General features: G+C 37.7%; 1 protein-coding gene across 10 annotated transcripts in view; it reads left to right on the top strand.

The window, feature by feature from the left end:
• The window catches only part of LOC126771484 (uncharacterized), a 45,080-nt gene that overhangs the window by 24,321 nt on the left and 7,256 nt on the right, over nt 1-13,503 (top strand). For 6 of the 10 annotated variants that reach the window (XR_007669536.1, XR_007669535.1, XR_007669534.1 and 3 more), the window contains 3 exons: nt 4,174-4,280; nt 12,127-12,303; nt 12,642-12,839. Coding sequence is in view for 2 of the 10 variants with exons in the window: in XM_050491382.1 (XP_050347339.1) it covers nt 4,174-4,280; nt 12,127-12,303; nt 12,642-12,839 (482 nt within the window). In the remaining 8 variants the exon portion in view is untranslated. Of the gene's footprint in view, nt 1-4,173; nt 4,281-12,061; nt 12,304-12,641; nt 12,840-13,503 lie in introns of all 10 variants that reach the window. The other 4 variants (XR_007669540.1, XR_007669537.1, XR_007669538.1 and 1 more) reach the window with 1 other exon arrangement.

The following is a 13,503-nucleotide window of genomic DNA, read 5'->3' as shown; positions in this document are numbered from 1 at the left end:
GTGATCAGAAGTTGACTTATTTAGCACACGGCATCTCTGGGCTAATGGCCGCATCATATATTTAACAACAAAAATACGTACCTTTTTATAACTTTTGATAAGACTCAACCGATTTTGATGAAATAAAGACTAAACGGAACCCTGAAATACTTCTTATAATAATTGTTATTTCAATTTGTAATTTTTAGTCGTCTCAAAGATTAGCCCGGACAAACAGACAGACAGAAATTTTAAAAACACCTAACAAATAGCCACATTTACTTTAAAAGTGGCAGTTATTTTGATATCACGGGCACATTCATTTGTATAGATTAATTAAATTTAAAGGTCGACGTCATCGTAAAATAATTAAAGTGCTCATTTTGAATGATAGATAGGTAGTATATTGAATCGTCCAATGAGCAAACAAATAAGACCACTGAAAACAATAGAAAGCGAAAAGCCAGGACAGAATAATGTAGCGTCAGAAACGGAGGGCATTGAGTGAAGTGATTTATTACAGCTTTAGTGCGCGCTGATTCAATATTCAGGCCGATAGTGGCCGGTTTTTGTGGAGGCTGGGATCCCTCATTGATTGCGTGGATTACGTTGCGATATTTATGTAATTGAGAGCGATCCTACATCGCTCAAGGACACGAATGAGATCAATAATATTCGTCCCAAGTACGTTTTATTTTACAATACAGTTTTTGAAGTAACATCGTCTGTGCTGTAGATTGCATCATGAGGTTTCTTTGAGATATAAAAGTGGACACTTATATATTCGCTCACCGCGATGGAAATTATCTCAGGCTAACGATTTTTAAGTTATTTTTAACTTCCGATTAGCGAACTGCGGTTCGTTCCCGTACCTTTAATTTGTTTCACGAAGTCCCTCGTTTCGTCGGCGTGTCGTGGCTACTTTTACCGAGGAGACGTTCGATATAACCTTTCCTGACAAAATTATTTATATACTTAACGTTACAATATTCCACATAATGTTTATAGCCTATTTAAATATACCCTTAATATCGGAGGGTAACTCGTTTATTTTAGCTTGACCTGCATTTATGTAACGCAATCTTATAAGTTATTTTCCCTCTACTGTGGATGAAGCGTGGGCCGCTTGTTATAAATATATAATTTTTACTTATTTGTAAATGTCGAGTTATTATAAAAATGGATAATCACAATTATGTGTCGAATCATGGCTCCAACTTAAAATGGTTCTTAATTTTTCACTATCATTCTCCATCACTAAAAAATAGTAACCAATGCAATATTATGGTGGGCCGTGGGGGATTTCGAGGTAGAGTAGTGATTCGACATATTCACCTAAAATGTTCTAGAAAGCACCTTATTTACATTTTTTTTTATAACTTCATTCTCATTTCAAACTGATTTAAAAACAATTTATTATATCGTGTACAAATATTCGCTATTATCTGTAATTAACTATTTTGTTTAATTTTTAGTTCACCTTGCAGTTCAAGCGTGTTGTTGCTAGTATGATTCTCTAAGAAAACTTATTGCTAGTATGATTCTCTAAGTTTTCTTAGAGAATCATACTAGCTTAAAGTAAATATAAAGTACCAGCCAATAAATGCAAATGAAAATTTAGTGGTGAAAAATCACATTTTCTAACCAATGGGCCATCTCGGCCCTTGCTTAATATTTGTCCAATTAAGTTAAAACATAAAGGATAATACAGATCACAAGAATTTTGGGAATCAAAACATATTTAATACTCGTAAATATTATTAATTCGTTTATTTCGTGCACCTTTTGTTACATGTGTATGGTAACATGACACGCGTGTAATTGACAAGCCCTTATGCTGTCTCGCGGAGCCTTCGCCCAGCGCCGTTTAAATATATCACGAAATGTTTGTAGTCTGAAAGTCAATTACTTATCTTTATTACGTTCACGATGGATGGTGTTCTTAGCGCTACCTAAAAACTTTTCAACCTTTTGAATCACGACCGTTTTAAAATAGAATTTCGTGCCAAGAAGGGAATTTTCGCAATAATGATAATCTCACTTAGTAACTGCGCGGAATTAAAAGGTTCGCTCGCTATCATAGAACCCTTTAAATTTAAGTTGACCTGCTTTTTAAAAATTAAGGTCCCGAGCCGGCATTTCATAAATTCACTCGAATTAAGATAATGTGATAATTTAAAAGGTTGCATTTTATTCGTTAATGTAATATGAAATTTTACGTTTTGAGATTTATATTTAAATGTTTCGCTTTACATTATTTAGAACTGAACCTCACGTACTACAATTTATTCGTGATTATTTTCGGATAAGATATCCAAACATATCCAAAATCGATAACCATCGATACTGATGATGAGTGCTTACAAAAAAAAATATTGTCTCTGACTGCGCATTTAGCTGAAGTCACTGAATCGAATTTGCCTTTAAATTTATCACATGATTGCACATTATCCTACCTAGCCTCCTGGAATGCTCGGAGGAATAAAGATAAAAACAAATAAATTCATTACATTGCATATTATTTTACTAGTCATTAAAGCCAAAATAGGAATACAAAAATAGTAAATAATTTTTAATATATTATATTAAAAATTAAATATTTTTTTAATTTAAATTCATTAGGTATGTATTCGTTTTGAATATTGGCGAAGTTGTATCAGATTTGGACGTAAAATTAAACTGATATATCGTATTCTTTAATAAAAACCTGTTTTAAATAAAGCCATATTAACATGAACTGTTTATAGTGCATAAAATAAAAGCTGTTAGTAAGTCGCATGGAATATGTAATCTAAGGTTCTAAGTATCTGAGGTTTTTTTTTATCTTTACTACAGTTTCCATTGGATATACAATACACTTACTTACTGTTACTCAGAGCCCATTCAGAGGGACATAACATCTTAGTTCCGAAGGTTGGTGGTGCATTGGCGATGTAAGCGATGGTTAATATTTCTTACAATGCCAATGTATATGGGCGTTGGTAATCACTTATCATCAGGTGGCCCGGCCCTTATGCTCGTCCGCTTACTTATTCTATAAAAAAAAAAAAAACGATTACCGCTTTGTATGTTGAATGGTTTCCTTGCGCCTTGTTATAGTTCGTTTCTACAGTAAAGCCAATTTCAGTAGTTTTCTTCATATTTAGCTTTAAGCGCTCATTTTATCGCAAGTTATACGTTGCGTCATGGCGGGATGTCGGTTAGCAAGGTGTTGGAGCGCCGCGCGCCGCGCCGTGTAGTCTGCAGACTCCAGCCGACACAAGTTCAAGTCCACCCCCTCCACCCCCAAGACCCCTCTCCCACCCACTCCCCTATTCCTGGCTAGTACACTGCATTGCTAATTTCATACTTTTCTTACATTGTCATGCGTTTTTGGGTCACAGACGTTGGGCAACTTAGACCGCGTGCAATCGTACGCCTTTTATGTTAGTATAAAACCCTTAGGATGTGAATTCTGTGGGGTAACTGGCCTGTATGGCCTGTATAAGCGGTAGGTTCGTTGTAGATAAGTTGTCTGTTATGCTTAATCGAGGATTGGGGAATCAGTGTTTAACACTCCGACTATTTTTTTTTTATATGTCCGGGATGGCAAATGACTCTACTCCACCTGATGGTAAGTGGTAGTAGAGTCCAAACGCGACGACGGCCAGTACAGTCGGGAAGAATGTTCTGTACTAGCCGTCACCGCCTTGCCGGCCCGCAAGATAACTAATGTGACAAACGCAGTACAATAGTGCGAATTGCCATAAAATACACGAAGTGATTTTATAATAAGTGAATCATCAACACTGAACATCGACGAAGTGAAAACAAATGAGTAAATAACTCTTGATTTTAGTTTCCTGGAGAATTTGTTAATCTGATTTTATTCTTATTAAAACTCTTTAAAAAGTAGGAGGTTTTAAATTTGGCCTGATTATTTACCTCGCCAGCATCGCCAACGGTGGACCGATTTTAATGATTCTTTTTTTATTGAATTGAATATTGTTTATATAAATTCAACAAAAATATTAATGAAAATTTCACACATAAGGTATCCGCTAGTTTCCGCTTGTCCTTATGGAGATACCCATATTTAACATAGGAACCATATATTTTTTCAGTTTAAGCGTACCATACATGCAGACAAATTTATGAAGTCGCTTTTTTTAAACGAAATTTAATTTTTTAACCTTAATATGTTCTCTGTTTTAGGTATGGGCGGTGAAGCATGCGCCTGCGCGCCTGTTCCGCCGCGACCGCTCGTTGCGCCGGAGCCCGACCAGCTATACGATCACCATTCTTCGGAAGAAGAACTAGAGGTGATCATCAGATATTCTAAATAAATTCATTTACATTTATTACGTCATATTATCAAAGTTGTTACGCTTTATATTTGTAGCTTTTATTTATGTATAATTGCTAAATCATGGCCACAGTGTTACTAAAAATATTAAATAATATTTACCTTGTGTTGTTATCTAATTAGTGCGATCTAGTTATACATCTCTATATCATTAACACTAACAGTATCGTCTCACAGGTGAGCAGTGTTGCTATCATTTAACTCCTAAAAGCGAACGCGTTTAAGACAAAGTTTCTTCGGACTACAAACATTACGCCAAATGTATTCAAAGACACGTCAGATCGCATTCTTTCAGTCATACTTATTAAAACATTATTTATGCTTATAATTATATTATGCGTGCTTCGATAAGGACGGTTCTATTTTCGCTATATCTCATGTTCGTACGCTACTGTGCCTATCATGTAGCAATATATTACAACACGTATATGATTAGAAAATTACAATATGTTAGGTAATCGTAGTAACTTATACCGTTTCCGTTTTGCATGTGAAGATGTCACAAACAGGGGTTAAATACCACATTTTAATTGAAAATTTAAATTATTAACAATGCAAGAGCTTTCTACGATACACATAACATCCTAGTTCCTAAGGTTCGTGACGCATCGGCTAATTAAGGGACGATTAATATTTTTTTAGTACCAATGTCTATGGGTGTCGGTGGCTTACCATGACGTCGACAATTGATGTTATTTGTTCGAGACATGCCTTCGAAACTTACAAAACATTTTAATAGGGGCGATTTGAATGAGGCATTGTATATAATTCTGCCAAGGGTTTAAGCAAAACCAATCGATTCTAAAGTATAGAAACCGAAATTTGTTATTTTGAAATTGTTGTCATTAGTAATTGATTTAAAATTAAGGACACTTGTGATATAAACAAAATTATCTTTGAATGTGATCTTGACTTCTACGCACCGTGCGTTGAATAAACAAACAAGATTGTCGACGGTCACACACATTACTCTCATTTCCTTTTACCTTCGATGTTCTAACGATGTTATATGACAGAATACAAACAGATTGTTTATCAAATTTCTATAAAAAACACGTAAACCTATTCGTTAAAGTTATCGATTAATTAAAATTTAATAAAATATACTCATTGTCACAGACAATATAATCAGTCCTATACCATGTAATAATGGATTCCGTTAAGTCGACCCGTAGCGAGTCACGCTGTATCGTTCGACGTTCGTATCGCGAGGGTTGTCATTGTCAATATGATCGATATAAACGGCATAGGAGGGGTTGCACCGCCGGCAAGACAATCGCTGCCGACTGAGAATTGCTGATGCGGTAATTGGCCGACTCGCCGACCGCCCGCGCTGCACTTATTATGCTCACCATTCTTGCAGACAGACTGACAGTTCTCACACCAGAACAAATTTACGGTTATTCAACTACGACAAGAATTCTGCAAAATTAGTAGAATTGCTATGCTAATGAGTACCATGGGCTGCTGCGTCAGTACCAACGCGTTGTATATTATTGGCTTAATTTATACAATATTTCGCATGTAAATCTGGAATGGAATATTACGTTACACCAACAACATGGGTATTGATCGTGTAAACTCGTAATCATGTTAATATTTACTTTTGTATATTATTTCGTACTCGACGTTAGTTTGCACTTCCATGAGTACCTCCAGCGACGATACATCGCAATCTCATTACAATATGTATTCTGTCGCCGGAACAGAACTGCTGAACGTCGGAGCTAAGTTGGTTATATCTCACGCTGACAACCGGCCGATTCCTCACGAGTCACACGACGCATTAATTCTCAACGACACACCGCAACTAAATTACACCGTCGCCTCGTCCTCCACACTGCCCTCCCCCTTCCACGGTCGACCCACCCCTTTCCACGTCAAGGGAACTATTATGCGGAGACTTGGCATCCGTACTATACACTTCCTGAACGACAGAGGCAATTGGAAGGGCTGCGCTGTAATCAACCCCCTGAAAACCATGTTAGAAAACATCCCCGTGTTTTAACTGATTATTGCAAGGAGCACATATGTTATAAGCTATTTACTACAGGGTACAGTTCATTTGTCTTCTTTTAATTTAAGCAAATTTTGAATAAAAAATGATCCCGTATTCAAGGCATTATAAATTTTCCGTTTCAACGCCAAAACTTGTATATTATATGAATAACTGACTGATTATATGAATAATTTAAAATATTAAGTATAAAGTTTGAATGATACTATTGAAAATGTAAACGCTGACTTATTTAGTGACTGCGATAATAGATTGAGATAGAAATGTAATTATATAATAAATGTAAAAGCCTTTTCAACTAAAATGTAGCAAAAAGTACTCAAATTATTGTCAATAAAGTTATTGAGAGCCGAAAAAATGAGAAACGTAATTAGTGTTAAGTTGCCGAACAATTTGAGAACAAAAAATGTTTACCCGATGTTACGTAAAGAGATTAAAATATCACGAGAGGTGAACGCCCTCCGGCCGCGGGTAGGAAAAATTAGTAGACGAACAAAAACCTTATATGTACGAACTGTTCACACGCTGGCGACTGAGCAGCTATTTCTTGAACTGCGACCCCACGATGGTGTACAAATAGTTCTTGTTACGAAATAGAAATATTTTCATTTGAATTCATTTACTTTTCAAGCAATTACGAAGCCGTATAGAGCAGGAAACTATTACTGGTTTTACATTTATGAGTGTTATAAGACTGACGGATAAATGTATGTTACATTTAATGCTTTTATATATGTTTATATGCATTAAGTACAGCTAAAGTAGTATGCCAGCCTGAACAATGTCCCCGTCGGGCTAGGCATCTACTGATGAGAAGATTTGGGGTTAATTCGAAAACGCTTTTTCAATTCAGTTTGGCAGGGTTTCATCGGACAAATGAAGGTCTACTCACGTTGTTTTTCTTCATCCACGAACACGAAATGACTTACAAATACAAATTAAGAGGTGCTTGCCCGGCTTGAACCCGCAGTCCTCAGATAAAATATATGTATTCTAATCACTGGGCCATCTCGGCTTACATAAAATTACACCCTTATTATTTTTTGTCTATTAGGTAACTAATATTTTATTATACTTTTTTTTGGTTTGATTTTTACATTAGAAAACACTAAAAGAACATATCATATAAAATTAAAACTTGTACAGAGTAATGCAAAATCATTTAAAAGCAAACACAACTTGCTGAAAATAAATACTGTAAACACCTTATTACACTTCAGTTGAGAAACAGACCAGTTGTTGCCTTCGAAGTAAGAACTTATAAATTAAATAATAAAAGTGCAACTTAATAACTATCAATAAATTAGTGTAAAAAAAGGAAAAATAAAGCTTTTAAAATCTACAACAAACTGTAACCGCTACTTAAAATAATAATAAAATCAAACACCACATAACCTAATCTAATGAAAAGTACCGTTTTTTTTAAATAAAAATTAAATAAATTATTACAGTATTATCAAGTAATAATACAATATTTATATAGCATTATTATTAGTTATGCATGTTTTAACTTTAGTAAAAAAAACCGGAACGTGATTGGACACGCATTTATAAAAATGTAGTAACTCACAAACGATTAACCACACATATCTGCTGAACAAATACGCTAATTTGAACCGAGCTCCAAGGATTTCTATCCAGTTTTACAATAAACAACAAGCTTTTTTTTTGTTTTATAGTATAGATAGGCGGACGAGCATGGGCCACCTGATGTTAAGTGGTCACCAACGCCCGTAGACATTGGCATTGTAAGAAATGTTAACCATCGCTTACCTCGCCAATGTGCCACAAACCTTGGGAACTAAGATGTTATGTCCCTTGTGCCTGTATTTACACTGGATCACTCACCCTTCAAACCGGAACACAAAAATACCGAGTACTGCTGCTGCAAACACATTACACTAACACAAATTGGTCCTTTGAGAGAGAGAACCTTTGGGTCGTGTCGGAAGGAGTATATCTTTTACGGTTTTCACGACCACAGTTTTCTTTTCTTTTTCGAAGGACGACATTAAAAATTGAAAACGCTGGGAGCTTGCACATAGCCCTACCACCAGTAAAAATCCCTGCATCGAGTTTTACAATAAACAAATGAATGTATCGAGTTACGATTATCGTAATCCTCTATAAACACTTACTTGGATCACAATAATCATATTACAAGAAGAGTGAGGTATGAATATGGCTCCATGAAAAGAAGATCAGGCCGACCGAGAAGGAAGTGACCGAGGATATGTCTAGAGATAGACATGAATGGAAGAGAAAAACACTGCGCTGGCCCCAAATAAATGCGATAAGGGCAAGCGAATGATGAATGAATGAATGATGAGGGTGTAATGAGAATACTCAGTCACGTGACACGCGTGAAATGCTCAATTGGCTCTGTTAGGTTCATTGTTTCGATCGCGTGTGCTCCGCACTGTTTTCATACATCGGTATATGAATGATTATTCCATATATAAAGATAATATTTTTTTTGTATTTCAATTTATGGGAACAGGCTTTGTCAGCCTGTTCTTGCTTTTTAATTTCCAAGAATATTGCAGCGATTATTTATTTATTTTATTTTCTATCGGAACATATATATAGGTTACAGTTAATTGAAATATTGGTCATATATAGTTTGATATATAGAAAAAGATAAACTTTTTTGAGAATGTTATATAAAAACATAATTTTTATGCTAACAGTTAACTCCTATATTAAATACAAAATAATAATAAAAAAATCACTGTCCAAGACTACTTTATTCAAGCGGACTCTTTCGAGTTACTTTTGAAACGTCGCGTCGCTCACCAAGATTAACCGTGTGAATTAAATATGAAGCGACCACCGGTTCGTAATGTTTATTCGACCGAAAACGGACAAGAAACTCGTCTTCAGTAGTTACTTTATAATTTGTTTACTTACACTTTAAGCGTCAATAGCCGGTCTACGGACGGCCTAAAGAAACACAAGTCAAAAATTCGATCTTTTTAAAAAGTAGGTTTGTCGTCCCCGTATAAGGGCCCCGTCGCCGTATAAGGGGTTAATAGCCCACATCACACCATTATGGGAGTTCGTATAGTCATTATGTATATGCAACACGTGTTTGTTTATGTGCGTTAGTTTTGTATTAAATACTTAAATTTTAGTTTTGTTTAAAATACTTAAACCTTACACTAATTTGTAGGAGTAATGTAGTGTCTGTCGTGTTGTGTGTTGTAAGAGTGTGAGCACCTTCCTTTCCATTGTTACTACACTCAAAGAGAGTTGCCGTGCACGCAACGAGACGTCGCGCGACTCTCTGTATCTGTTTGATAGTTGCTCTAGAGGCACTAGCTCCTTGTGTCGTGTGTGTCGACGTGAGATTCACGTCGTTAACTACTACACAGCCAGTGGATTCTTCTTTTTTAAATAATTTTATTATTTCAGTTTTAGGATAAGTAATATATACATATAATGTCAATCCGTATAAAATAATACACACAGAGGTAGATATAACATATTGATATAGTTAACTTTCTTAAATGTAAAATATAACCTTGAGTTTTCTAAGCCGATGAAAAACTGGTTACTGAGAAACAACTCTATATAATAATAAACAAAAATGAAATTGGCGAAATATAAATAAACTGACCTTGGCCTCTATGTAAGTATATTGTATATTGTTCGCTAAGATCGACGTTATCACGAACTGTTTAACAGCGTGCGGTTTTATCGTACCTTCGTTACGGCTATATCCAGTGGCCTATAAAATAATATGATAAAGTTTAATAATTTAAAATGCTCACAAGATTATTCAGAATACGATATAAGTATATTTGATATGGCGACTTGTTTGTCACTGATCTAAGTAGGTACCTAATACTGAGCCATTCTCGAAATGTTTTCCTCTCCGCTTATAACAAGTGATACAGATGTATACAAACAGCAAGCTTCCTTGCTTTTTCGTTCTTCATCTTCATTCCGAGCTATTTCATTCGTTTTGTTGCGATGAGACAAAACAGTCAAGGTTTTCCATTTTTCGTCTGCCTCCTACATAGCATTTGTTTATCATGCGCTTGGCTGGAAATTAGAAATTCTTTTGTTTGTGCCATGTTTTAATTGTAAGGAGTAAACGGACAATAGGTTCCTTATGAAAGTAGTGGATCGTGTGATGTAACGCGGCGTTCGGTCTCGGCTGTGCCTCGGCTACGTTCCCTATCCTCTCGGAGGCATCTCACTTCATATGTAAAACTTTGAACAACGTTATGGAAAACTCGCCATTACTTGTATTTTATTTTTGTTCTATATGACTTCAATCTAAATCTATGGTGGGAATGATATGAATAAGTTTAATCAATCTAAAATAAATAGTCAGAACAAGTAATAACAATGGCTGTATTTGTCGTCACCAACCCTGCTTCCGGTACCAATACTGAGTTTATCTCGTCTACTTCACCCATTGAACGTTACTCATTTTATTTAGCGCATCAAAGAGCTCTGAAACTCATTTAATTTAAACCGGCAACGTAGGTACTTGTACGGGTAATTTTTAGCTAACTAAAATTTGCAGCGAGATTAGTGTAGTCGGATGATCTCTTTGTGTTCCACTGAACCGTGATATTCGGGCGGCCGAGACGCGCCGCGTCGCGACGCTTCGCCGCCTACAGCTATCCCCTGATCTATAGCGTACGAGTCGAGCGACTCCGCTGCAAATTACTGAAGTTTTACTCGACTCGCTCTTAATTTCACTACGTCGATACGCGATCGGTGACTTTGCTACAAATTTGTATAGAGAGTAGATACTATAGATACGATATATACGCTAGGTAATTATATATTTAGCTCGGCGACGGTTATCGTTAGATATTTCAAAATCTCTAAAAGGAAATACTCGTGATCCATAAAACGCTTATGACGCGCCGGTAAAAGGGCGCGGTAGGTACCAAACGTCAGCATAACCGTTAACACGAGTGATCGAAAAAGGTTTTATCAGCTTTATCAGCAGTTAAGCGCGCCCATAATCTCCTAGTAATTTATGCGATTCCATTAAACCCCATCCAGCCCTCGGCCGAGAGAGCGAGTCGCTGCAAAGGCTGTGTGGTTTTTTTCGCATGGACTTTCGCATCCATAATAAATGAGCGGCCGGCCGCAGCATTAGGCCGTCGTTTTCGCCAGCCATTGCCAGCTGTTTTTTTATCTTCGTGGGAGGGTGTGGCATGGAGGGGGACAACTCCGGCCATTAATTCAGCCGTGTAATGACACGACGCTTTGATGGACGAGAGTTGCGAGTTCTGCAATTACATGCTGAAATATTCAGCGAAGACATCGCGAGCCGAGTGCCCGCCTTTAACTACCGCGCTTTTCTTTCCTTTCTGCCGCGCCCCCTCCCTCTACCCTCCGACCCGCGTCCCCCTATCTAGCGAAACAACTCTCCTTCATTCACGACGGCATTGCATCGACTCGAGGGACGATTTTTTGTTGTCGGACCGCATCCCGTTACGAAAGCTTGGCTTTGGTCTGCTCTCTAGATTATTCGTTCTCGTGTGCCCAGTCTTGCATTTAAATAACACTCAAATGATTGCGTACGAATGAGTGTAACGAACCCATCTTTATTTTATTACTAAAATTGCATGTTTAATGATTTCATTACATCCAAATGCAAACGCTTTCATGATTCTCCCGATGACTTGTTTCTGACACACACCTCGATGTATGTGACATTACCTCGATGGTCAACTGATCGCATAATCTAGATGGTATACAACAATCAGTAATCACGACGAAGACACGATTAAGAAGTGACAGGAGACTGGTGCAGGTCATCAATGGCAGTCCTGCGGGGTCGTCCACTGTGGCAGCGAGAGGCGAAGGCCGACGGAGGGGAGCCTCGTCACCGGCACGCACTGCACCAGAAAAGCGTCGCTGGCCAGCGGAAACCTACCTCGATGACGAGCTCGCTGCGAGGGCGCCTTCCTCGGACGACGACGACACAAAGGTTCGCCATCTAACTTGCATTATTGCATCGCATGGACTAACCGTGCACTTCGAGTAGAAATCTGACCAAAGCATATTTCACGCTCTTATTTTTCATTTCTTGTCGCATTATCAATACTATATTATAAATACTTATATTTATAAACACTTTAAATCTAATTGAAGTTTTTATCTTAAAAAGATTGTGGCATCGTATCATTTGTCACCACCGAAAACAAAATGAAGAGTCTAAAGTCCTAAAGGGAAGACGATGTCTGCCCTTCCACGGCTGGGCGGAGACATTACCGACACATTTACCGACTGTATCAAGCGAGACGAATGTGGCAAACAATATTGCAGGTGGAAACCCCGGTGCGGTTCCGCACGTCGCCACCACTGGAGGCGCTCAAGCCCAGACGCGCAGTGGGCGGCGCGAGCGTGGCGGGCGACGGCTGCGCGTGCGTCGGCCGCACGCCCGTGTCGCCGCGCCGGCGCCGCCTGCCGCTGCCGCCGCCGCGCCGGCACCGCCCCGCGTTAGACTTCGATAAGATGCAGCAGGTATGGCGCAGCTCCTCCGACGAACATCGTCGATACTATTGGACATCGTTAGTCCAGACCTAAACGGCACCAGAGCCCATTTTACTCTAATATATATGGAAAAATAGTCGGCACTCCCAGGCGGCGGTAATATTTTACTCTTCAGCCGTTTCATTTTGAAAGATAATTTAAACACGTGATGCAGCCTCCGATTGCAATCGAACACGTGTCGCGACGCCATAAGTGATACGAATGTGATTTACGCTGAGCTTTCATTTCTTTTATTTCGATCAATTTCAACTTTAAATAAAATGTTATCTGATTTTTCCACTGGCCCCGTACACTGCGAGTACAATCTTAGTTTCGAACTTAATCATAGATTTCAGCATTAAAAAAAACTTAAAGCTAATTTTTTTTCGTCAATACTTAATCAAACCAAATTGGTGGATGTACCACCAAAATAATTATTACATGTAAATAATTTATTTATTTATTTATTTATAATAATAAAACATTTCCTTGTCACTGTTTGAAGTAATTTTCTCTGTCATATTGCTGTATTTATTTCTACTTAAATGCAAAAATAAACGTATAATTAAATTCCCGATACACGTCTGTGTTGCGGGTATACGGGGAGGGCGGAGGGGCACGTCGGGCTTACACAAGTGCAGTGCATGATGCCGCA

Source organism: Nymphalis io, chromosome 10 (assembly GCF_905147045.1).
Source record: "Nymphalis io chromosome 10, ilAglIoxx1.1, whole genome shotgun sequence".
Classification (NCBI taxonomy): Eukaryota; Metazoa; Arthropoda; class Insecta; order Lepidoptera; family Nymphalidae; genus Nymphalis; species Nymphalis io.
Note: the sequence above shows the minus strand (reverse complement) of the source record. Positions and strands in the feature narration are given on the sequence as shown.